Source organism: Chiloscyllium punctatum, chromosome 20 (genome assembly GCF_047496795.1).
Source record: "Chiloscyllium punctatum isolate Juve2018m chromosome 20, sChiPun1.3, whole genome shotgun sequence".
In the NCBI taxonomy this organism is placed as follows: Eukaryota; Metazoa; Chordata; class Chondrichthyes; order Orectolobiformes; family Hemiscylliidae; genus Chiloscyllium; species Chiloscyllium punctatum.
The window spans coordinates 10489708-10515541 of record NC_092758.1 but is presented as its reverse complement, the minus strand read 5'-3'; the positions used below and the strand labels follow the sequence as shown (position 1 = coordinate 10515541).

The following is a 25834-nucleotide window of genomic DNA, read 5'->3' as shown; positions in this document are numbered from 1 at the left end:
GCCAAGTGCATCCTGCCAATATTTGCCCTTTAACCAACAGAGGTTCGTTTATTCACCCCCAGGATGTCAGCACCGCTGGCGAGGTCAGCATTTATTACCCAACCCTAATTACCCAGAAGGCAGTGAAGAGTCAAACACAATACTGGAGTCACGAGTAGGCCAGACCAGGTAAAGATGGGAGTTTCCCCTCCCTAATGGACACTTGTGAGGCAGACGGCTTTTCTTCCCCCGACAATCAATTAGGTTCTTAATTCCAGATTTTTATTGATTTTAAATTCCACCCTCTGCTGCAGTGGGATTCGAACCCAGGAGCCCAGAACATTCCCTGGGTCTCTGGATTAACAGTCACATCCGTGCCACCTCGGCAGCCACATTTCCCAATGACAACCGCACTTCGAGAAATATTGTGCTGCTTTGGCTGTCTGGTGCTCCAAGACTGTGATAGGCGCTACGTGAATGAAAAGTCGCCTGAACAAAAAACTGAGTGATACACATGCGCACACACACCCCGACAGGTAGGAGCTCAGAAATTGTTGCATTGAGCCTCTTGAGTTACAGTGTGAGAGTGTCCAGGAATGAAATCTGCACTGAAAGAAGGGGAAAAGGTCCTTGGTAGACAAGGAGGCTGGGAGATCACAGCAGGTCAGGCAGCACCAGGAGGTGGAGACGTCAATGTTTCGGGTGTAACCCTTCCTCAGCACTGGGGGTGGGGGTAAGGGGAGCTACAGATAAAGGGGGTTTGGGGGGGTGGGGGGGGGGGAGGAGTAGTGGAACAGTGAATTGGGGACAAGTGAAGACAGGTAGAGGGTACGACCTGGTTGGTCAATGGGAGGAATGAATCCGGTAGGCTGGGAGCAGCGGGAGGGTCTGGGAAGGGAGTCAGGGGCTGGGGAGGGAGTCAGGAGCTGGGGAGGGAGTCAGGGGCTGGGGAGGGAGTCAGGGGCTGGGGAGGGAGGTTATTTGAAATTGGAGAACTCAGTGTTGAGTCCTATGGGCTGTCGGCTGCCCCAGGCAGAAGATAAGGCGTTGTTCCACCAATCTGCGGTCCGATTCACTGTGGCAATGGAGCAGGCCGAGGATGATCATGTCGGAAAGGGAGTGGGAAGGGGAAATCCAAAACAAAAACCAGTAGTGTTTGTTTCTCACTGTTTAACGTTTACTGGCTCGCGTTCGTTGGAGATGGGAGATTGGACATGGGGCTAGGCAGTGGGAAATCACAGGAGTAAAACCTCCAGGGTTTAATGACTTTCTTTGGGGTATTCATAGACTCCCTACAGTATGGAAGCAGATCATTCGGGCCATCAGGTTCACACCGACCCTCCGAAGAACATCCCACCCACACTCACATCCATGGTACACTGAGCAGACGCTACAACAACTGATGAACGGACACCGTGCAACAATTGCCGGACAGTGGTGTTCCCTCCCAGACAGGAAACACTTCAACGGTCTGGGACATTCCACCTCGGACCTTCGGGTGACCATCATCCAAGACAGACTTCGGGACAGGCAGCAGAGAAAAGTGGCCGAGCAGAGGCTGATAGCTAAGTTCGGTACCCATAGGGAGGGCCTCAACCGGGACCTTGGGTTCATGTCACATTATAGGTGACCCCACTGCACTACATATTTGGGCGCGCGCGCGCACACACACACACACACACACACACACACACACACGTAAGTCTATGGAGTGAATTTGCATCTGCAGAATGGTATTTGCAAATACATTCTATTTTGTTCAAAAAGCACAGTCTGTAGGCAGTCAATATTTTTTATAATCCATGAGACACTTTATAAATTCCTACTTTGGAAATAGAACCAGTTTGACTCAAGATTGGAATACAGACAGGCTCTGAGCTCACAGCTTTAATACATTGTCTGAGCTGAAATGACACTTTTTTTTAACGAAACCTGAAGTTTTCTCAGGACTGTGACGTATAGAGTCATAGAGATGCACAGTATGGAAACAGACCCTTCGGTCCAACCTGTCCATGCTGACCAGAAAGTTGCCCCTTAGGTCTCTTTTATATCTTTCCCCTCTCACTCTAAACCTATGCCCTCTAGTTCTGGTCTCCCCAACCCCAGGGAAAAAACTTTGTCTATTTATCCTATCCATGCCCCTCATAATTTTGTAAACCTTACTAACTGTACCTCTTATGCTCGCATCAAAATCCTTTATGTAAATGACAAAAAGTAGATGGCCCAGCACCGATCCTTGTGGCACTCCACTGGTCACAGGCCTCCAGTCTGAAAAACAACCCTCCATCACTTGAATGAAGTTCTGGGACTTATGTATTAATGAACGGAAACCTGCATCCCCATTCTAAGTGATTAAAAACTTAACGGCAATCCAGGTCTGTTCAATACATTGTATCAGTTGTATGAAACTTTGATCTTTTGCTATAAATTCTGTGTCCTACGATCTTACTCTCCACAACCACCTGTCGAAGGAGCAGCACTCCAAAAACTAGTGCTTCCAAATAAACCTGTTGGACTATAACCTGGTGTTGTGTGATTTTTAGCTAAAGAGAGAGAGAGAGAGAGAGAGAGAGAGAGAGAATGGGGAGGGTGTCCCCATCACAGTGTACCTGCGTGTTCAACAACGTCATCTGTGTTTGAACCTTCTCGAGTTTCTGCCTCAGCTCTTCTTTCTCCTCGTTCATCCGCTCTCGGTCACTGCGCTCCCGCTGAAAATCCTCTTCAAATATTTTCACCTGAGGAGGCAGAAAGCTCATTGCTGTTGGGAGGCAAGCCCCTTCTTATTCCAGATCGCATCAGGTCCCTCCCTGATGGTTCAATCCCCAGCTCCCACCCAGCTCCAGGGAAGGGGAGCAAGGCAATCTCTCCCTGGTGAAGGGGGACACCTTGGAATAACCCAGGTCTTTCCCCCCGGGTGGGGTGGGGGGGGGAAGAGCCCCAAACTAGAGGGCGTAGGCCTAAGGTGAGAGGGGAAAGATTTTAAATGGGAACTAAGGGGCATCCTTTTCATGCAGAGGGTGGTACGTGTATGGAATGAGCTAGGAGAAAGTGAGGACTGCAGATGCTGGAGATCAGAGTTGAGAGTGTGGTGCTGGAAAAACACAGCAGGTCAGGCAGCATCCAAGGAGCAGGAGAATTGACGTTTCAAGCATAAGTTCTTCATCAGGAATGGGGCTTGCTGTGTTTTTCCAGCACTACACACTCGACCCTCAACTGCAAGGTGTTCCACAGGGAGTGGTTCTGGGTCCTCTGCTCTTTGTGATTTTTATAAATGATTTGGATGAGGAAGTGGAAGTGGAAGGGACAGAGGGATCTTGGGACCCTTGTCCATAGATCCCTCAAAGTTGTCACCCAAGTTGATTGGGTTGTTAAGAAGGCACGTGGTGTGTTGGCTTTCATTAGCAGGGGGTTGAGTTTAAGAGCCGCGAGTTTAAGATGCAGCTCTGTAGAACTCTGGTTAGATCACACTTGGAATAGTGTGTTCCGTTCTGGTCACCGCATTATAGGAAGAATGTGGAAGCTTTCCAGAGGGTACAGAGGAGATTTACCAGGATGCTGCCTGGACTGGAGGGTGTGTCTTATGAAGAAAGGTTGAGGGAGCTGGGGCTTTTCTCATTGGGGTGAAGAAGGATGAGAGGTGTACAAGATGTTGAGAGGCACAGATAGAGTGGATAGACAGATGCTTTTTCCCAGGGCCGAAATGTCCATCGTGAGGGACCATAATTTTAAGGTGATGGAAGGAAGGTTTGGGGAGATGCCAGAGTGTGGTGGGTGTGTGGAATGCGGTGGTGATAGAGTCAGATACATTAGGGACATTACAGCGACTCTTGGATAGGCCCATGGAAGTTAATACCATGAATGAAGGGCATGTAGGTTAGTCTGATCTTAGAGTAGGATAAAAGGCCAGCACAACATTGAGGGCCGAAGGGCCTGTACTGTTCTATGTTCTATGTGATTGGAGTAAAAGAATAAAATCAATCCCCCTATAAAGATGTGGGCCTTTACTTGGTTATGCGCATGTGTGCGTGTGCAGCATCAGTTACTGGAGACTTGCCCCCAACACTGAACTCCCTCCAGCATGGTTCATTCCCCTGATTCTGTGACCCCTTGCTGCTTCTGTCTGCAACACAGACTGTGCCACGTGCTCAGCGAGATGATTCTACTGAATAACCGAGTACTCCGCGTGGATGCCAGGGAACGGGGGACACTGCTCCTCACAACCTGACAGCTGGAAGGCCTGTCTATTCTCCTAGCTCCCAAACAATTTTCAGAGAAGATTTTGGAGAGACAGAGAAGGGTTTAAGGGTGAGCCTGGCAGGGGCACAGGACTGACGCAACAAGATGTGGCCGCTGGAACACCAATAGAAAAATATAGGACAAAGGAAGCAGTTTGGGATTATCTACTCACCTGCTGCTTGAGCACCTCGATCTGGGTGAGGAGCTCAGTCCTCCTCGCACTCATACACGAGTCACTGGTGTTGCTGAACAGAACCGGCTGTGGGCTCGATGGCTGTGCAGCAAGAGCCTCACCCAAGGCCTAGGGAAGAAACCGAGGGCTGTCAGTGACAGGACTGAACTTAGCTGGGAAAATTGGCTGTGTGCGTTTACGCACGTGTGTGCATGTCCATGTGTACATGTGTGTGCGCCCATGTATGTGTACCCATGTGCATGCGTCCATGTACACTAACATATACATGTGTGGGTGCGGGCATGCATGTATGTACATGAACACGCATGTGTGTATGGGCATTCCTGGATCCAAGGGTTACCCAAGGAGGCTGGTGCCTGACCTTGTTGAGACGCTGAATTTCCTTTTCCTGGTATTCCCGCTGTTTGGTGAGGGGCTGGAGCTGGTTCTGCAGACACTGGTTCCTCTGTTTCAGCTCCTTGATCTCTCCTAGACACCTCTCCTTCTCACTCTGAAGGACAAACATGGAGACAGATAAAGGATTCTCAGTCGCTGTCTGCAGTCCCATTTATCCAGCACCTCTGACAAAGCAAATGACTGTGTTGTGTAGCGAAGGGACACTGAAATGACCAGAGAGTGAGCGGAGAAAGCGAACAAGCGAATAAAGTAGTCAGGAAACCATTGGCCCATAACTTCAGAAGAAGACACCGCACATACAAGACAGAGAGGGAAGGGAGTGAGAGAAGGAGGGTGTGCAGAATAGAGAGGGAGTGTGGGAGAGTGAGAGAACAACATATCTAGCCCCTGTGCTGGTGAAGTAATTTACAGAAATACAAATCATCTGGCTTGTCCACTCTGGCAAGACCTGTTCTCCAACTTGTTTCTGAACTTTGTTGGTTTTACAGGAGAGTCAGAGTTGAAAAGTGTGGCGCTGGGAAAGCACAGCAGGGTCAGGCAGCATCCGAGGAGCAGGAGAATCGACGTTTCGGGCATAAGCCCTTCATCAACAGTCCACTGCAGGAAATCACACAGGCTCAAGTTTTACCCCCGATTAAAAACAACTCCTGACAGGGTGAACGTGAATTTCAAACTGATACAAAGCTAATTTCAAGGGAATGACGGGGGTAAACAGACTGAAAATAGGAATGGCAGTAAATAGTGAGGACTGTAAAAAGACATGGTTCAAAATATGCAACAAAATCCATTGCATAAAAGCAAAACAGCTCTAGTGAAAATCTAGTGGTGCGTTACTGGGGACGTTAAGGATAGCATTTGATTAAAAGTAGAGCATTTTCACATTTTTAAAAACAATAGGACATCTGAAGATTAGGAATGTTTTAGACACCAGTCACCAACAGTTAGTAAAGGGCAGAAAAATAGAATGAGTGTCAACTAGCTGGAAACAAAAAAAAACACAGATAAAAATTTTTTAAAAAAAGGGGAGTAGCCAAAATAAATATTGATCCCTCAGAGGCAGAAATAGGGAAATAATCCTGGGGAATGAGAAAATAACAGAGATGTTAAACAAATGTTTATGCCTTCCTTGACTGTGAAAGATTTTGAATATTTGTGTTTAAGAACGTTATAATACCTTGGAAATAATATAACAGTATTTCAGGAGATCGTTTCCTGGGATAGAGAGTTGTCTTCAGGGGAGTGACTGAGCAAATTGGACCTATAATGTCCAGAACAGAGATGAGGCGATCTCTTTGAAACAGACACAATTTGGAGAGAGCTCGACACTAATATGGTTTCTCCCCGGCTGGAGAATCTTGAACATGGGGGGGCTGCGGCCGGAGGAGAAAGGGAAAATCACTTTGGCTTAAAGAGGAGAAAATATTTCTACAGAGGACTGAACGTCTGGAAGTCTCAACCCCAAGGATTATGGGGACACCCATTGTTGAATTTATTCAATGTTGGGGTAGATGGATGTTTGGGCATTCGGACAATCATGGGATATGAAGGGTGGACTGGAAGGCTGATGGAGATTGACCATCAGCCACACAGACTGAATGAAGGGAAGGATCCACTCGAGGAGTCTTATCGTCCAGCTCTGCTCTCCTTTCTTACGCTGCGTGTGCACAGTGCAGCCCGAGAAACTCTACCTCTCCACTTTCAATCTTCGACTTGGCCAGCAGTAACTTCCTGTCGAAGTCCCTCTGTTTCTCTTCGTAGCCATTCTCGCGCTCAGTCAGCTCCTTCTGGGACCGGGCCAATCGCTGCCTCAGCTCCACAATCTGGAACCAGATGGAGAACATTTACCAGAACCAGCCAGCAGTCCTGTTCTGTATTCCTGGCAAAAGTCAGTGTTAGCTGGCCACTCCCTCACCTTCCTTCCTTCAAAAGGCTTCCCGACAACGGAGTGGGTGGTTAAAACCCTCCCAGCGGGCAATTACAAGTCAATCACATTGTGGTGGGTCTGGAGTTACCTGGAAGCCAGGTCAGGTAAGGACAGCAGGTTGCCTTCACTGAAGGAAGGACATCAGCGAGCCTGGGGAGGTGATGTCCTCGTGGTATTTATCGCTGGCCTGTTAATCCAGAGACCCAGGGAATGTCCTAGGGACCTGGGTTTGCATCCTGCCAAGGCAGATGATGGTATTTGCATTCAATAATGATCTGGAATTAGAAATCAAATAATGACCATTGTCGGAAAAACCTATCTGGTTCACTAATGTCCTTTAGGGAAGGAATCTGCCATCCTTACCTGACCTGGCCCACATGTGACTCCAGACCCACAGCAACATGGTTGGACCCTTAACTGCCCTCTGGGATAGGGCAATAAATACTGACCTTGTCCCTTGATTTCACGGTCGCTATCACTTTTTGGAGCAGAATCTCAGAATTGTTACAGCACAGGAGGAGGCTATTCAGCCCATCGTGTCTGCACCAGCTCTGGTTCTTACTGCAAATCGCCTGTCCTTTCCCCATGTCCCTGCACATTAAACAAACAAATAACCACCCAGTGCCCCTCCTGAATGTCTCTGTTGAAGCTGCCTCCACAACATTTTCAGGCAGTGCACTCCAGACCCTAACTACTCGCTGAGTGAAAAACATTTTCACCTCCATGTTGTGTTTGCTTATTTGCAAAACACGGTGTTTCGCGAGGGAATAGCTTCACCCTACCCTCCTCCCCTCGGCTAGGCCCCTCACTATTCCCAAGAAGCTACTATCAAATTGTCCCACGGCCTACCCCTATCCAAGGAAATATCTCCAGTGATTGTAGTCAATATTACACAGGTTAGGGAGGGAGGAGTTAGTTAAAGAGTGCCACACGTTAGTCACATGCTGTATTGATGTGAGCAAAGTTCAGGGAACGCAGCATTCCATGGTATTGAGTGTTAATGGGGGTCACGATGTGGAGGAGCCGGTGTTGGACTGGGGTGGACAAAGTTAAAAATCACCCAACACCAGGTTATAGTCCAACAGGTTTATTTGGAAGCACCAGTAATTCAGTGGTCTGAAAGCTATCTTACATTCCACAACCATGTGATGAAAGAGCAGTGTCCAGAAAGCTCATTCTTCCAATTAAACCTGTTGGACGATAACCTGGTGTTGGGTGATTTTTAAGTGTCAATGGCGTTTTCTTTTCAAATGCTGCCACCCAGTGGAAGTCAATAGAATATTCTAGAAACAATGATTTTTCAGACCTTTACAACAACATTTACAAGTAAATACCACATATAATGTAATGAAACATCCCCCACCCGAGTCACTTGGAAAGGGGCAGCTATCAAATGGCTTTTGACATTGGGGTCCACCAGCAGGTGTTAGGATCGATGACCAAGTTTGGCCGAAGAGGAAGGTTTTAAAAAGGAGGGATTGACTGGTGGAACTTCGGGGTTTAGGGAGCGAGGTGCTCAACACACAGCCCCTCACAGGGCAACGACTAAAAGTCAGGGAGAGACAGGAGGACATCCAGGTACAGAGGAGCACGGGGACAGGGGAGATGACAGAGAAGGTGAGGGGTCAGACATCCTGAGTGAAAGCATTCAAGATCAAGGATTTGTTGGACCAGATGACTCAGGACCATAAGAGTAACCCGAGGCTACAGGGATTCAGCCTGATCTGTGCACTACGTCAGAATGAGGCACAACCTGCATTTGTTTCCAGTATGACCACTCAGAGGCCAATTGCAAGGAGGCACTAAGGCTGATGGGAAGATCAGGATTAACCAGGAACAGGTGGGTGGGTGGGTGAGTGACCACAACCTCGGGATTGTAAGAAATATGGCAACCAAACTGACGAGTGCGCTGGGCAGAGAGAGAGAGAGAGATGACAAACTGCCAGCAACACTGAGTCTTGGAGCAGGCCCTGATCCTTTCTGGGATATGGGCATCGCTGGTCAAGTTGTGATTTGTTGCCCGTCCCTAAATACCCCTTGAAGAGGCAGTGGTGAGCTCCCTTCGTGAAGCACAATGGTAGACCCACAATGCCCTGAGGGTGAGAGTTCCAGAATTTTGACCAACCGACACTGAAAGAACAGTGACAGTTTTCAAGTCAGGATGTTGTGGGGTTTGGAGGAGACGGTGTCCCTCCCCTGTCCTTCTGGAGGGTTGAAATGGTCAGTTTGTTTTTCTCGCCAATATCCCACCCACTGTTTCCAGGCTTGAACCACACCAGGGCTCGTTGGTCAGTGGCTTGTGTTTTGCTCCCCAGGGATTTCTTACTGGCTCATTGCAGACCCCACCCACACAACTTAAACTCCTAGTTGTGGCTCAGTGTGTAGCAGGCTTGCCGGAGTCAGAAGGTGGTGGTACTGAAGCCTGGCCTTGAGTAGGGATGGAACCTTTAATAGACGCCCACCTGAATATTCAGGATCCCACGGCATACTTCTGATGGGCACATGGGTCTTGATATGTTCACTGGGGAAGCAGGCCAGTAGGCCCATCGAGTCCTCACTGACCCTCCAGTCAGCATCCAATCCAGACCCACCCCTCTCCCCATAATCCTGCTTTGCCCAAGGCTAACCCGCTCAGCTTGCATATTGCTGGGCACTATGGGGCAATTTCTCGTGGCCAATTCACTCTGAGCTGCACATCTCTGGACTCTGGGAGGAAACTGGAGCAACCGGAGGAAACCCACGCAGACACGGGGAGAATGTGCCAACTCCACACAGAGGGTGGAATCGAATCCGGGTCCCTGGTGCCGTGAAGCAGCAGTGCTAACCACTGAGCCACAAAACTGGATGGCAAACACCCAAACCTGTTACAACTAGGAGACTAAAGGGATTTTCATATCAGTCTAATCTCAAACTGAACACATAAGCCGGTGCGGAACTCAGTTCCCCATTCTCTGAACCGTTCTCATTAATCAGCACCTTCCCCTTGTGCAATATTAATTGAAGACTATCCCAGATGTTATCACACACCTTTGGACATGAGCCCGAAACTCCTGGCTCATGGGTAGAGATCCTACTGCGGTTCTATATTTATCTCTCAATTCATGTCACAAAGGCAACAGATGATTTCTTAATTATTATATTTCTAATTTTGAAATCTTGCTCACAAGTTGGCTTCCAATGTTCCAGTATTTAAACAGTGACTACAAAAAAAGGCAGATTATTATCGGAATGGTGATAGATTGGGAAAGGGCGATGTCTCAGTGCCCTCGTACAACAGTCACTAAAAATAAACACTGACTGTGCAGCAGCAAGTGTAGGAGGGAAATGGTATGTTGGCCTTTACAGGGAGAGTCAGAGAGATGTACAGTATGGAAACAGACTCTTCGGTCCAACCTGTCCATGCCGACCAGATATCCAACCCAATCTAGTCCCACCTGCCAGCACCCGGCCCATATCCCTCCAAACCCTTCCTATTCATATACACATCCAGATGCCTCTTAAATGTTGCAATTGTACCAGCCTCCACCACTTCCTCTGGCAGCTCATTCCATACACATACCACCCTCTGCGTGAAACAGTTGCCCCTTAGGTCTCTTTTATATCTTTCCCCTTTCACCTTAAACCTATGCCCTCTAGTTCTGGTCTCCCCGCCCCAGGGAAAAGACTTTGCCTATTTATCCTATCCATGCCCCTCATGATTTTATAAACCTCTATAAGGTCACCCCTCAGCCTGCAATGCTCCAGGGAAAACAGCCCCAGCCTGTTCAGCCTCTCCCTGTAGCTCAAATCCTGCAACCCTGGCAACATCCTTGTAAAACTTTTCTGAACCCTTTCAAATTTCACAACATCCTTCTGTTAGGAAAGAGAGCAGAATTGCACGCAATATTCCAACAGTGGCCTAACCAATGTCCTGTACAGCCACAATATTACCTCCCAACTCCAGTACTCAATATTCTAACCAATAAAAGAAAGCATACCAAATGCCTTCTTCATTATCCTATCTACCTGCAACCATTAAGTGTATAAGTCCTGCTAAGATTTGCTTTCCTAAAATGCAGCACCTCACATTTATCTAAATTAAACTCCATCTGCCACTTCTCAGCCCATTGGCCCATCTGGTCCAGATTCCGTTGTAATCTGAGGTAACCCTCTTCGCTGTCCACTACACCTCCAATTTTGGTGTCATCTGCAAACTTACTAACTATACCTCTTATACTCACATCCAAATCATTTATATAAGTCATGAAAAGTAATGGACCCAGCACCGATCCTTGTGGCACTCCACTGGTCACAGGCCTCCAGCCTGAAAAACAACCCTCCACCACCACCCTCTGTCTTCTACCTTTGAGCCAGTTCTGTATCCAAATGGCTAGTTCTCCCTGTACTCCATGAGATCTAACCTTGCTAATCAGTCTCCCATGGGGAACCTTGTCGAACACCTTACTGAAGTCCATATAGATCATGTCCACCGCTCTGCCCTTTTCAATCCTCTGTTATTTTTCAAAAAAACTCAGTTAAGTTTGTGAGACATGATTTCCCACGCACAAAGCCATGTTGACTATCCCTAATCAGTCCTTGTCTTTCCAAATACATGTAAATCCTGTCCCTCAGGATTCCCTCCAACAATTTCCCACCACTGAGGTCAGGCTCACCGGTCTATAGTTCCCTGGCTTTTCCTTACCACCCTTCTTAAACAGTGGCACCATGTTTGCCAACCTCCAGTCCTCCGGCACCTCACCTGTGACTATCGATGATACAAATATCTCAGCAAGAGGCCCAGCAATCACTTCCCTCGCTTCCCAGAGTTCTAGGGTACACCTGATCAGGTCCTGGGGATTTATCAACGTTTACCAGTTTCAAGACATCCAGCACTTCCTCCTCTGTAATCTGGACATGATTCAAGATGTCACCATCTATTCCGCTACATTCTCTACCTTCCATGTCCTTTTCCACAGTAAATACTGATGTAAAATACTTATTTAGTATTTCCCCCATCTCCTGCGGCTCCACACAAGGGCCACCTTGCTGATCTTTCAGGGTTGAGAGTCTGGTGCTGGAAAAACACAGCAGGTCAGGCAGCATCTGAGGAGCAGCACGGTGGCACAGTGGTTAGCACTGCTGCCTCACAGCGCCTGAGACCCGGGTTCAATTCCCGCCTCAGGCGACTGACTGTGTGGAGTTTGCACATTCGGGTGCTCCGGTTTCCTCCCACACTCCAATGATGTGCAGGTCAGGTGAATTGGCCATGCTAAATTGCCCATAGTGTTAGGTAAGGGGTAAATGTAGATGTAGGGGTATGGGTGGGTTACGCTTCGGCGGGGCGGTGTGGACTTGTTGGGCCGAAGGGCCTGTTTCCACACTGTAAGTAATCTAATCTAATCAACATTTCAGGCCGGAGCCCTTCATCAGGAATGAGGCTGGGAGCCTTAGGGGTGGACAGATGATCTTTGAAGGGCCCTATTCTCTCCCTAGTTACCCTTTTGTCCTTAATATATTTGTAAGAACCCTTTGGATTCTCCTTAACCCTATTTGCCAAAGCTATCTCATGTCCCCTTTTTGCCCTCCTGATTTCCCTCTTAAGTATATTCCTACTGCCTTTATACTCTAAGGATTCACTCGATCTATCTTGTCTATACCTTAAATATGTTTCCTTCTTTTTCTTAACCAAACTCTCAATTTCTTCAGTCATCCAACATCCCCTATACCTACCAGCCTCCCTTTCACCCTAACAGGAATATACTGTCTCTGGACTCTCGTTACCTCATTTTGGGGCAACACTAATGTCTTCCTGCAATTGCAGAGGGTCTTGGTGAGACCACGCCCAGGAGTAGTGTGTGTAGGTTTGGTCTCCTTATCTGAGGAAGGATGTTCTGCTGATGGAGGGAGCACAGCAAACGTTTCCCAGATGGATTCCTGGGATGGCAGGAAGGGAGGGTGGGTTGGTTAGGACCATATTCACTCCAGTTGAGAAGAATGAGGGGGAATCTCATAGGAACCTATACAATTCTGCTTCGCTGTCCAGGGATTTAGTTCCACCTCAGAGGTTTGGCTGTGTGGAGTTTGCACATTCCCCATTCCCTCCATGTCTGCGTGGGTTTCCTCCGGGTGCTCCGGCTTCCTCCCACAGTCCAAAGATGAGGTGCGGGTTAGGTGGATTAGCCAGGGAAAATGCAGAGCTACGGGATTAGGGTTGAGGGGTGAGTCTGGGTGGAATGCTCTTTGCAGGGTCGGTGCACACTCAATGGGCTGAATGGCCTCTTTCCACACTGTCGGGATTCTATCAAACTGTGGAATCTATGATCCAAGATGCTGTCCAAATATTTCCAAGAATTTTCTGCTCATATTTTCAATTCCCAACATAGACAGGATTTGTTTCCATAAATCCCGCTCATCCCTGTTATCCCAGAGCAGATTCAAACTGCCGGCTGCACCCACACATGTCTGCGGGTCTCTCACACCGTTCCCCAAATTCTTGTGAATGAACGATCGAGCCCCGGGCCCTCACCTTTTGCTCGTACTGTTGCTTCATGCTCCGGAATTGCTGATCCCATTGTTTGTTCACTTCCAACAACTGGAATTCAAAACAAACAGCAATCAGAACCCAAACCAATTCCACAGGCGCGGAATTAACAACTCAAAGTAACAACTGGCTTCCCCCGCACCGAAAACAAACAAAGTGAGGCACGAAAGCAAGGGGGAGAGAGAGGCCAATCCAGACAGAGATTGACTGAAGGAAAGCGCAGGGTTAACAGACAGCAACAGGAAGAAAGAAAGAGAGTCACAGAGGGGAAGACACAGAGGGAGAGGGAGCGCGCAGGTGAGAGTGAGAGAAGTGGCATGAGAAATAGCGAGAGAGAGAGTGCAAGAGAAATAGAGCGTGAGCAGGAGAGTGAGAACACGGAGACCGAGCGGAGAGAGAGATGGCGCGCGGAGCAAACGAGCGCAAGAGCAAGAGAGAGGTCGTGGCGAGCAAATAAGAGCGAGAGCAAAAGAGAGAGAAAGCGAGTGAGGAGTGAACAAGAGAAAGAGAGAGTGGAGAGCGAGAGAGAGAGTGCGTGAGACAGAGAGCGCGTGTGTGCACACAAGAGGGAGGAAAGAGAGCGCGTGTGTGCACACAAGAGGGAGGAAAGAGAGCGCGTGTGTGCACACAAGAGGGAGGAAAGAGAGCGCGTGTGTGCACACAAGAGGGAGGAAAGAGAGCGCGTGTGCGAATGAGAGAGAGAGAGAGAGAGAGCGTGTGCGCGAGGGACAGGCAGAGAGTGAGAGAGAGAGCACATGTGCGAGAGCGCAGAAAGAGAGCGCACGTGTGAGAGAACGAGATAGCAAGACTGTGAGCGAGAGAGAGAGAGAGAGAGCACGAAAGCGCGAGCGTGTGCGAGAGCAAGAGGGAGCACATGAGAGACTGTAAGAGTGTGAGCGAGCATCGGAGAGAGAGAGAGCTTGCGCGTGAGAGACAAAGAACGAGAGAATGCTTGCGAGAGTGAGAGAGCATGCGAGAGAGAGTGACAATGCATGTAAGAGAGCGTGCGAGTGATAGAGAGCGTGCAAGAGAGCACAAGAGCATGAGAGAGATCGGGAGAGAGAGTGAGCGAGAGAGACAGACAGACAGACAGAGACAGAGAGACAGCAGGAACACACGAGAGAGAGAGAAATAGTGAGAGAGCGAGTGGGAGAGCGAGAGAGCGAGAACATGTGAGAGAGAGGAGAGAGAGCACATGCAAGAGAGAGATGGCGCATGTGAGAGAGAGATGCCGCGCGGAGCAAACGAGCGCGAGAGTAAGAGAGAGGCTGCGACGAGTGAATGAGAGTGAGAGCAAGAGATAGACAGCGTGCGAAAGAGAGAGAGAGAAAGCAAGTGAGGAGTGAACGAGAGAGAACACGAGCAAGGAGCAAATGAGAGAGACAGCTCGAGCACAAGAGAGAGCGCGAGACAGAGACAGCGTGTGCACGCAAGAGAAAGAGGTAAGAGAGCGCATGTGCGAATGAGAGAGAGTGCACGAATGCGAGAGAGACAGAGAGAGAGTGCGCGAGTGCGAGAGACAGAGAGAGCATGTGAGACAGCACGCGAGAGACAGGGAGAGCATGAGAGGGAAAGAGCACGAGAGAGAATCTCTTGCGCGAGACAGGGAGAGAGCGCGCACGAGACAGGGAGAGAGCATGCGAGAAAGAGAGAGAGAGAGGGAGAGCGCGCAAGAGCGCACGAGAGAGCGAGAGCGAGGGCGTGAGAGAGAGATAGCACGTGAGAGACAGGGAGAGCATGAGAGAGAGCGTGTGAGAGACAGGGAGCACACGCGTGAGCGAGAGAGAGAGAAAGTGCGAGAGAGAGACGGCGAGAGTGCGAGAGAGACAGGGAGAGCGTGAGAGAGCACAAGAGAGAGCACGAGAGAGAGCACGAGAGAGAGCGTGAGAGAGACAGGGAGCGTGTGCGTGAGAGAGAGAGAGAGAGAGAATGCACACAAGAGAGTGCACGCGAGAGAGAGAGCAAGAGAGCGAGTGCGAGAGAGAGAGAGCGAGAGAATGCACGCGAGAGAGAGGGAGCGTGCGAGAGAGAGGGAGCGTGCGAGAGGGAGACAGCGCGAGAGAGAGAGGGAGAACACGCGAGAGAGAGAGCACGCGAGAGAGAGAGCAAGCGCGAGAGCGAGCGCGAGTGCGAGAACACGAGAGAGAGAGCGCGCGAGGAAGCATGTGAGAGACAGGGAGCGCATGCACGAGAGAGAGAGCACACGCGAGAGAGAGCGCGCGAGAGAGAGAGAGGGAGCGCGAGAGAGAGAGAGAGGGAACGTGAGAGTGAGAGAGGGAGCACGAGAGAGAGGGAGAGCGCGAGAGAGAGAGAGCGCGCGCGAGCGAGAAAACACGAGAGAGAGCGAGAGAGCGCAACAGAGAATGAGCGCGAGGGAGAGAGAGAGAGAGCGCGGGAGGGAGAGAGAGAGCACACGCACGATGGGGAGAGAAAGTGCGTGCGAGGGAGAGAGAGAGAGAGCGCGCGCGCACGAGGGGGAGAGAGAGAGCGCACGTGCGAGGGAGAGAGAGAAAGCACGCGAGGGAGAGATAGAGCGCGCGCGTGCACGAGGGAGAAAGAGTGCGCGCACGTGGGAGAGAGAGAGCGCGCACTGGGGAGAGAGAGAGAGAGCGCACGCGCGGGTGGTAGAGAGAGAGAGAGCGCGGAGAGAGAGAGCTCGCGAAGAGAGAGAGAAACAGTGCGTGCGCGGAGAGAGAGAGAGAGAAAGAGCGCGTGCGCACGGAGGGAGGGAGAGAGAGAAAGAGCGCGTGCGCGGAGAGAGAGAGAGAGAAAGAGCACGTGAGAGAGCCCGCGCGCGCAAGGGGGAGTGAGACAGAGTGTGAGAGAGCCGCGCGCGCGAGGGACAGAGAAAGGGAGAGAGAGCAAGAGAGGGAGCGCGCATGTGGAGAGAGAGCGAGAGCGCGCGCACGGAGAGAGAGAAAGAGAAAGAGCGCGCGCGGAGAGAGAGAAAGAGCACACGCGGAGAGAAAGAGAAAGAGCACGCGCGAGAGAGAGAGAGAGCACGCGGGGGGAGAGAGAGAGCACGCGGGGGGAGAGAGAGAAAGAGAAAGAGCGCGCGCGGAGAGAGAGAAAGAGCACGCGCGAGAGAGAGAGAGAAAGAGCACGCGCGAGAGAGAGAGAGAGCACGCGGGGGGAGAGAGAGAGAGCGCACGCGAGAGAGAGACAGACAGAGCGACAGAGTGCGAGAGAGAGCGACAGAGCGCAAGAGAAAGGGAGTGACAGAGCGAGTGAGAGAGAGCGAGCATGCATGTGGGGAGAGAGAGACAGGCGCGCGCGCGTGTGAGGGAGAGAGTGAGAGAGCGAGAGAGAGCGCAGGAGAGAGAGAGAGAGAAAGAGCACACGAGAGGGTGAGAGAGAGCGCGCGTGCAAGGGGGAGATAGAGAGAAAGAGAGAGAGAGAGAGAGAGTGAGTGTGTGCGCGCGCGAGAGAGAGAGACAGAGCCTGAGAGAGAGCAACAGTGCACGAGAGAGAGCGTGCGCGCGCGAGGGAGAGAGAGAGTGAGGAAGAGAGAGCGCGTGCGCGGAGAGAGAGAGAGAAAGAGCACGCACGAGAGAGAGAGAGAGAGAGACAGGCAGAGTGACAGAGCACGAGAGAGCGCGCGCAAGGGAGAGAAAAAGGGAATGAGAGAGAGCGAGTGAGAGAGAGCGAGCGCACACGTGGGGAGAGAGAGAGAGCGTGTGTGCGAAGGAGAGATGGCGCGCGCAAACAAGGGTCCCGCGCGTGCGAGGGGTGGAGAGAGAGAGAGATAGAGAGAGAGAGAGCGCGCATGCGCGCGAGGGAGAGAAGAGAGAGAGAGCGTGCGAGGGAGAGAGGAGAGAGGAGAGAGAGAACGCGCGCAGGGGGGAGAGAGAGAGAGAGCGCACGTGTGATGGAGAGAGAGAGCACGCGCGCACGAGGGAGAGAGAGAGAGCGCGTGTGCACGAGGGAGAGAGAGAGCGCGCACTTGGGAGAGAGCGTGCGCACGCGAGGGAGAGACAGACGGCGTGCGCGTGAGGGAGAGAGAGCGCGAGAGAGAGAGCACGAGTGCGCGCAAGAGACAGCGCGAGAGAGAGCACGAGAGAGAGAGAGCACAAGAGCACGAGAGAGAGAGCACGAGAGAACGAGAGATAGAGAGCACGAGAACGCGCGCGAGAGAGCGACAGAGAGAGTGACAGAGAAAGAGCACACGTGCGAGAGAGCGAGAGGGAGAGGGAGAGCGCGAGCGAGCGAGAGCGCGAGAGAGCACAAGCACGAGAGAGCACGAGCGCGAGAGAGAGAAAGCGCGAAAGAGAGCACATGCGAGAGCGAGATCGCAAGAGAGAGAGAGCACGAGAAAGAGAGAGCGCGAGAGAGAGAGCGCGAGAGAGAGAGAGCGCGAGAGAGAGAGAGCGCGAGAGAGAGAGAGCGCGAGAGAGAGAGAGCGCGAGAGAGAGAGAGCGCGTGAGAGAGAGCGAGCGCGAGAGAGAGAGAGCGCGTGAGAGAGAGCGAGCGCGAGAGAGAGAGCGAGCGCGAGCGAGAGCAAGAGAGAGAGAGAGAACAAAAGCGGGCGAGAGCACGCGTGAGAGAGAGAGTGTGCGCGGAGAGAGAGCGCGAGAGAGAGGCCGCGCAGAGAGAGAGAGAGAGAGCACGAGACAGAGCGAGCGCGAGACAGAGTGCGAGAGAGAGCACGTGAGTCAGAGAGTGCGCGCGAGTCAGAGCACGCGTGAGTGAGAGGGGGAGAGACGGGGGGGGAAGAGACGGGGGGAGAGAGCATACAGGGAGAGCATGAGAGAGAGAGAGAGAGAGAGAGACAGGGAGAGCACGAGAGAGAGAGAGACAGGGAGAGCACGAGAGAGAGAGAGAGAGAGAGACAGGGAAAGCACGAGAGAGAGAGAGATCACGAGAGAGAGAGAGAGAGAGAGAGAGAGAGACAGGGAGATCACGAGAGAGAGAGAGAGAGACACAGGGAGAGCACGAGAGAGAGAGATACAGGGAGATCACAAGAGAGAGAGAGAGAGAGAGACAGGGAGATCACGAGAAAGAGAGAGAGACAGGGAGAGCACGAGAGAGAGAGAGAGAGAGAGAGATCACGAGAGAGAGACAGAGAGAGAGAGAGACAGGGAGAGCACGAGAGAGAGAGCGCGCGAGAGAGAGAGCAAAAAAGCGCATGAGAGTGAGGGATTGTGGGTGTGGGAGAAACAGAGAGGGGGATGGGGTCATGAGAGAGAAGGGGAGGGGTAGAATGTGAGATTGACGGGAGAGAGAGAGGCAGAGAGGAGGCAAGGGAAGGGCATGAGGGGGTAAGAGGGAGAATTCACACACTTTACCTCTTTCCTCTGCACCTCCAGAGCTGCAACTTTCTTTTCCAGGATTTCCATCATGTTTTTGTCAACAGAGTCTTGTGGGTCTGTTGTTTTTGCATTCTGCAAAATGGGGAAACATCAATAATTCAAAAACCCACAACACACCCAATGACCCAGCTAAGAGTTCCCTGTTCAGGGGAACATCCAACAATACTCAACACAGCAATTCACTAGCACCCGCAGTTTTTAAAATTTATTATACTAATGTTTCCTCTACGTGATTAAAAATTAATTGTTTCCCCTACACTATCCCCATCAAACACTCCCAAGATACGGACAGCACAGGGTGAGATACAAAGTAAAACTCTCTCTACACTGTCCCCCATCAAAATGTTTGAAACTTCCAGACTGGATTTCACAAACATGTCCTTGAACTGAAGGTAAAATTGAGAATTCTGGAACTACACCAGACTCAGATTCCCCTAGATGGTGGGAAGATTCCAATGGATTGGAGAGTAGTGAATATTACCCCGTCTATTCAGAGTGAGGCAGGTTAACAAGGAACCATAGGCCAGTTAGCTTGACATCTGTCTCAGGGAAGGTGTTAGAATCAAATCATTAAGAAAATCATCATTGCATTGTTGGCAAACTCAGAGCGATCGGAACAGTCAGGTGAAGTTTTTTCAAAGGGAAATCATGTTTAACCAATACCTTTGGAGTTCTCGAAAGGAGTCCTTATTATCCACAGTGTGTGAGACTCAAAGACTCTGAAGGCACAGTGGGATTTCCAGAAACTAGGTGATAAGCTGTTGAATCAAAAGGTTATTACTGAAAACGTAAGCTCCTGGTGTAAAGGGCCAGCATACAGAAGACTGGCTGGCTGGCAGAAAACAGAGAGGATAATAATCTGGGTCTTTATCACACCCTGCCAACCAATGAAGGGATCCACAGGGTCTTTTTTTTTTACATCAAGAGGGGCAAGCTTAAAGGCATCATAGTTCACTTCACCCTGAATGCCGAGGAAAGCATGTCGTCAGGAAATAAAGGAAATCGTGGACTCAGACAGGTCGAGTGAGTGGACAAACATCCAGCAGATGGAATGTAGTGTCAGAGTGTGCCGAGTTATTCACTTTGACAGACAGAATGAAAAAGCAGAGAGTGTTGTTTAAGTAGAGGAAGGTGACAGATTCCCAAGCGTCTCAGGTTTCTAAGTATCCCAAAGTCACAATATCTAGAGTGTGGTGCTAGAAAAGCACAGCAGGTCAACGTTTCATCCTGATGAAGGGCCTATGCCCAAAACATCGACTCTTCTTGTTCCTCTGATGCTGCCTGACCTGCTGTGCTTTTCCAGCACCACACTCTCGACTCTGATCTCCAGCATCTGCAGTCCTCACTTTTTAAAAAGTCACAAAATGTTTGTATACAGCTACACACTAGCTGTGTGGCCAGCCAGCTCAGAGTCACTGCCCTGAATGGAGGAGATTCTGAATCTCCTGTTCATATATTTTTAATTTTTTTTTAACACAGCTACATTCAAGTACCGAGAGGGCGAACAGATCACTGTTCTTTATTACACAAGGAACTGTAGATTACAAATAAGGATGTCAGGCTTCAGTTACATTGGAGAGATCACATCTCAAATACAGAGCTGAGTTTTGGTCTCCTCATTTAAAAAGGAAGGAAGTAAGCACATTGGAGACAATTCCAATAGACAGATTAGATTCCTAACAGCATGGAAACAGGCCCTTCGGCCCAATAAGTCCACACTAACCTTCCGAAGAGTAACCCACCCAAACCTATTCCCCTATATTTCCCTCTGACTAATGCACCTAACACTCTGGGCAATTTAGCATGGCCAATTCACCTGACCTGCACATTTTTGGACTGTGGGAGGAAACCGGAGCACCCGGAGGAAACCCACGCAGACACGGGGAGAATGTGCAAACTCCACACAGAAGTCGCCCGAGGCCGGAATCGAACCCAGGTCCCTGGCGCTGTGAGGCAGCAGTGCTAACCACTGTGTCACCCTGTCTGAAATGGGCAAGTTGTCACATAAGGAAAAGCTTGGATAGGCTGGACTCCATTTCATGGGGGTTTAGAAGCGTTGAGGGGTGATTTGATTGAAGTGTGTGAGTGGTCTTCACAAGGTGGGCTTAGAAAGGACGTTTCCTCTTGTGGGTCAGGCCAGAACGAGAGGACACTGTCTCTAACTTTGGGATCACCCTTTCAGGAAGGAGATGAGGGGAACTGCTTTGTCTGAGGGTTCAGCAACTTTGGAACTAGCGCCCTCAGGAGGCACGAGGTGAGGTCACTGAGGGGGAAAATTGAGGACTCTCAGGGGTATGTGGGATGGAGAAACACAGCTTGGATGGTGGAGCAGGCTGGAGGGACTGAACGGACAGGAGTGGGAGGAGAGACACCCCATTGTCCTTTTCTACATTGGCACCAACACCATCAGCAGGAGGGTCTGCCAAACCAATTGGAACACTGGGAGCAGAATTAAAAAGCAGAACTTCTCAAGGAATACTTTCTAGCTGACTCCCTGAGCCAGGCAAACTGACACAAGTTAAATATAGTTAAAGCAATGGCTGTAAGTTTGCTGAAGCTGGAACGCAATGGGTTATAGTTCATGTGACACCAGCCCCAGAAGTGACCTGTCGTGGTAGTATTGAACTTGAACAGTGTGAGGGCCAGTGTCCTTAAGTGGAGATGTAGAGAGGGCAATAGACCAAACCGAGGTTGTGAGGTGGGGTGTGGGAGAGCAGAAACATTTACAAAGGTTTACAAGGCAAAGAGAGACACCAGCATTGCACAAGAGCTGCTTTAGGTAATGATATGTTTGCACGTTCTCCCCGTGTCTGCGTGGGTTTCCTCCGGGTGCTCCGGTTTCCTCACACAGTCCAAAGATGTGCAGGTTATGGTGGATTGGCCATCCTAAATTGTCCCGTAGTGTCTAGCGATGTGAAAGGTGGATGGATTAGCCATGGGAAATGCAGGGTTACAGGGATAGGGTAGAGGAATGGGACTGGGTGGGATGTTCTGTGCACTCAATGGGCCGAATGGCCTGCATCCGCACTGTAGAGATTCTATGACACCCAGAGTTGGAGGGGGAAGGACAGACTAGACAAACAGCAGTAAATAGGGGCAAAAATGGTAAAATCAAATGCAAAATTATTGGATCCCTACAGGAATGCAAGTATTAAATCGGAACAAAATAAATAAATCAACATACAACAGGTCGATTAATGAATGTTATAACCTTGTCTCCCCAGTGGCTGTATGATCAAAGTGAGAAACTAAATATTCAGATGTCTGGGATTTTCCAAAAGGAAACGTCTGTGGAGCAACTTTGCTGGGATGAGACAGAATAACATGGCAGCAAGAAATAATCTTAGGTCAGAAGATGGAGAATTCAGATGGGCAGAATGGCCTCCCAATTTGGATATATTCTCCAATGGGACAACCACTTCATAAAATTCATCCCAGAACAGTCTAACTTTGAGTTTCTCACGTGGGGATATTTGTCTTACAGAGTGTGTAATGTGGATTTCTTGAGATAAACACGTCCAATAACTGTCACTACAATCATACTCCGACTGGAGAATACACACCTGATATTAATGACTCCCAGTGAAGGTGCTGTAGGACACAAGGTGGAACAAAACTCAGTGGACAAGTAAAATCTCAATGCCATTGCCCCGAATGTAAGAGTCCATCTTCAGTATGAAAATGTGTTGCTGGAAAAGCGCAGCAGACCAGGCAGCATCCAAGGAGCAGGAGAATAGACGTTTCGGGCATGAGCCCTTCTTCAGGAGGGCTCATGCCCGAAATGTCGATTCTCCTGTTCCTTGGATGCTGCCTGACCTGCTGCGCTTTTCCAGCAACACATTTTCAGCTCTGATCTCCAGCATCTGCCGTCCTCACTTTCTCCTCCATCTTCAGTATGGCTCATGCAGTTGGTATGGATTTCACAGCCATTGGAGCGAAACCAGAATGTACCATTACCCTGCATTGACCCACCCATTTTGATGCAAGGTCAAGGCGGCGCAACAATGCCTTTCCTTCCTCAGGGAGCTCAGGAAGTTCCGCATGTCTGTAAGGACTCTCACCAACTTTTATCGTTAACAATCACACAACACCAGGTTATAGTCCAACAGGTTCATTTGGAATCACTAGCTTTTGAGACACTGCCCCTTCATCTTCCACAAACACCTGATGAAGGAGCAGCGCTCCGAAAGCTAGTGCTTCCAAATAACCCTGTTGGACTATAACCTGGTGTTGTGTGATTGTTAACTTTGTCCACCCCAGTCTAACACCGGCACCTCCAAATCACAACTGGTATAGGTGTACCATAAAAACAAATTCTACCTGGATATATCACGGTTTAGTACGGCAACTGCTCTGCCCAGGACCGTAAGAAACTACAGGGAGTTGTAAACATAGCCCAGTCCATCACACAAACCAACCTGCCATCCATTGATTCCATCGACACTTCCCAATGCCTCAGGCAGGCTGCCAACATCATCAAAGACCCCTGCTTACAATCTATCCCACCCTCTTCCATCAGGCAGAGGATACAAAAGTTTACACACACATCAACAGCTTCTGCCCCACTGTTATTAGACTGCTGAATGAACTTCTCAAATTTCAAAGTTAATATTGACATGATTCTCTGAGCACCTTCTCTTGCATCCCTCCCTCTGGTCTATTACCCGACTGGACTTTGTATGGTATAGTCTGCCTGTATTTATGCAAAACAAACATTTTCACTGTACATAGGTACACGTGACAACAATAAATCAAATCAATTAATTGATGAGGAGGGATGGCAGAGTGGGAGGGGGTGCAGAAAAAGAGAGACCAAGCCAAAGAGGGGGCAGAGCAGTAGACATGATCTATAGGGACTTCAGTAAAGCGTTCAGTAAAGGTTCCTCATGGGAGACTAGTTAGCCAGGTTAGATCTCATGGAATAAAGGGAGAACTAGCCATTTGGATACAGAACTGGCTCAAAAAGGTAGAAGAGAGAGGGTGGTGGTGGAGGGTTGTATTTCAGACTGGAGGCCTGTGACCAATGGAGTGCCACAAGGATCAGTGCTGGGTCCATTATTGTTCAGCATTTATATAAATGATTTGGATATGAACATAGATGGTAAGTTTGCAGATGACACCAAAACTAGAGATGTAGTGGACAGTGAAGAGGGTTACCTCAGATTACAACAGGATTTTGACCAGATGGGCCAATGGGCTGAGTAGCAGCTGGAGTTTAATTTAGATAAATATGAGGTGCTGCATTTTGGGAAAGCAAATCTTAGCAGGATTTATACACTTAATGGTAAGGTCCTAGGGAGTGTTGCTGAACAGAGACCTTGGAGTGCAGGTTCATTGCTCCTTGAAAGTGGAGTCACAGGTAGTTAGGATAGTAAAGAAGGCGTTTGGTATGCTTTCCTTTAATCGGTCAGAGTATTGAGTACAGGAGTTGGGAGGTCATGGTGCAGCTGTACAGGACATTGGCTAGGCTACTTTTGGAATATTGCGTGCAATTCTGGTCTCCTTCCTATCAGAAACATGTTGTGAAACTTGAAAAGGTTCAGAAAGGATTTATAAGGATGTTGCCAAGGTTGGAGGGTTTGAGCTTTTGGGAGAGGTTGAATAGGCTGGGGCTCTTTTCCCTGGAACGTCGAAGGCTGAGGGGTGACCTTATGAAAGTTTATAAAATCATTGGGGACATGGATAGGATTAATAGATAAAGTCTTTTCTCTGGGGTGGGGGAGTCCAGAACTAGAGGACATAGGTTTAGGGTGAGAAGGGAATGAGAGGGGAAAGATATAAGAGGGACCTAAGGGGAAACTTTTTCACACAGAGGGTGGTACGTGTATGGAATGAGCTGGCAGAGAAAGTGGTGGAGGCTGGTACAATTACAACATTTAAAAGTCTTCTGGATGGGTATATGAATAGGAAGGGTTTGGAAGGATATGGGCCGGGTGCTGGCAGGTGGGACTAGATTGGGTTGGGATATCTGGTCGGCATGGACGGGTTGGACCGAGGGGTCTGTTTCCATCCTGTACATCTCTATGTGCAGTTAGATGAATTGGCATGTTAAATTGTCCATAGTGTTCTGGGATGTGTAGGTTATTTGGATTAGTCAAGGGCAAATGTAGAGTAATAGGGTAAGGGAATGGGTCTGGGTGGGTTCCTCTTCGGAGGGTCAGTTTGAACTTGTTGGGTCAAATGGCCTATTTCCACACTGTAGGGATTCTGTTCTGTTCTTTGCAGAATGGAAGTCTGGTTTACAAATGAATGGGATCAGTATTGTGTCATTCACAAGTTGCTGGAGACTGTCTCACTGCAGCTTGTGGTTGACGCGGTCACTGGGCTTTCCCACATGATGACGCTCCCAAGAAACTTTGAGATCTTCCAAGGTTGTGACAGGTGCTACAGAGCTGCAAACCACTCCCCACAGGAAAGGCACGGGTGGGTGTAGTGGGTCGTGCCCCCCAGGACTGAGACATTACTGACCTGCTGGAGAGCTGCTCCTTCCAGTGGCTTGCCTACAGGCTCCTCTTTGAAGACCACTGCAGGTGTGGGAATTGTCTGGTCCATCTCCTTCTGCTGCACCCGCTCCGCCATCATTTTCTTCAACTTCAGGTTCTCGTGCCTGGAGTGAGGCGCGGGGACGGGAGGGGTGAGAATTAAAAAGGACACAGCTGAAAAGGGGTGAGGAATCTCTGTTTCACCTTTCATTTCGTTTTACCGACGATCACACAGGGCATTCGGAGGAAGGACCATCCTCCCACAAGGTTGGGCTGGACCTTATGATCTTCCAATCTTTGAAATGGTAGGGGAGGGGGGGGGCTTCCTTCCATCTTTGACCAACCCATTTCCTGATGGTCCCCACCATCCCTGAGTGGGGATCAAATCAGCTCTTCCTTAAAAAATACTAAAAGACTCTGCTTCCACTGCCTTTCATGGAAGAGAAAGTTCCAAAAACTTCCAACTCTCAGGGAAAAAAAAAGATATTTCTTGTCTCCGTCTTAAATGGGTGATTCCTTATTTCTCATGATTTGGAGATGCCAGTGTTGGACTGGGGTGTACAAAGCTAAAGATCACACAACACCAGGCTATAATCCAACAGGTTTACTTGGAAGCACTAGCTTTTGGAGTGACGCTATCACCTGATGAAGGAGCGTCACTCAAAGCTAGTGCTTCCAAGTAAACCTGTTGGACTATAGCCTGGTGTTGTGTGATTTTTATTCTTATTTCTCAACAGTGATCCCTAGCAGTACACCCTCCCACGAGGGAAAATGTCTCGTCTGAACAGATAGCGA

At 49.6% G+C, this 25834-nt stretch overlaps 1 protein-coding gene across 7 annotated transcripts in view; it reads right to left on the bottom strand.

Annotated features, from left to right (window-relative positions):
* Positions 1-25834, bottom strand: part of tnip1 (TNFAIP3 interacting protein 1) — a 111327-nt gene that overhangs the window by 12261 nt on the left and 73232 nt on the right. For all 7 annotated transcript variants that reach the window (XM_072590300.1, XM_072590301.1, XM_072590296.1 and 4 more), the window contains 7 exons: positions 25026-25164; positions 18534-18629; positions 13234-13299; positions 6493-6624; positions 4770-4898; positions 4388-4516; positions 2589-2714 (listed from right to left, as the gene is read on the bottom strand). In XM_072590300.1, the coding sequence (XP_072446401.1) occupies positions 2589-2714; positions 4388-4516; positions 4770-4898; positions 6493-6624; positions 13234-13299; positions 18534-18629; positions 25026-25164 (817 nt within the window). The remainder of the gene's footprint in view (positions 1-2588; positions 2715-4387; positions 4517-4769; positions 4899-6492; positions 6625-13233; positions 13300-18533; positions 18630-25025; positions 25165-25834) is intronic.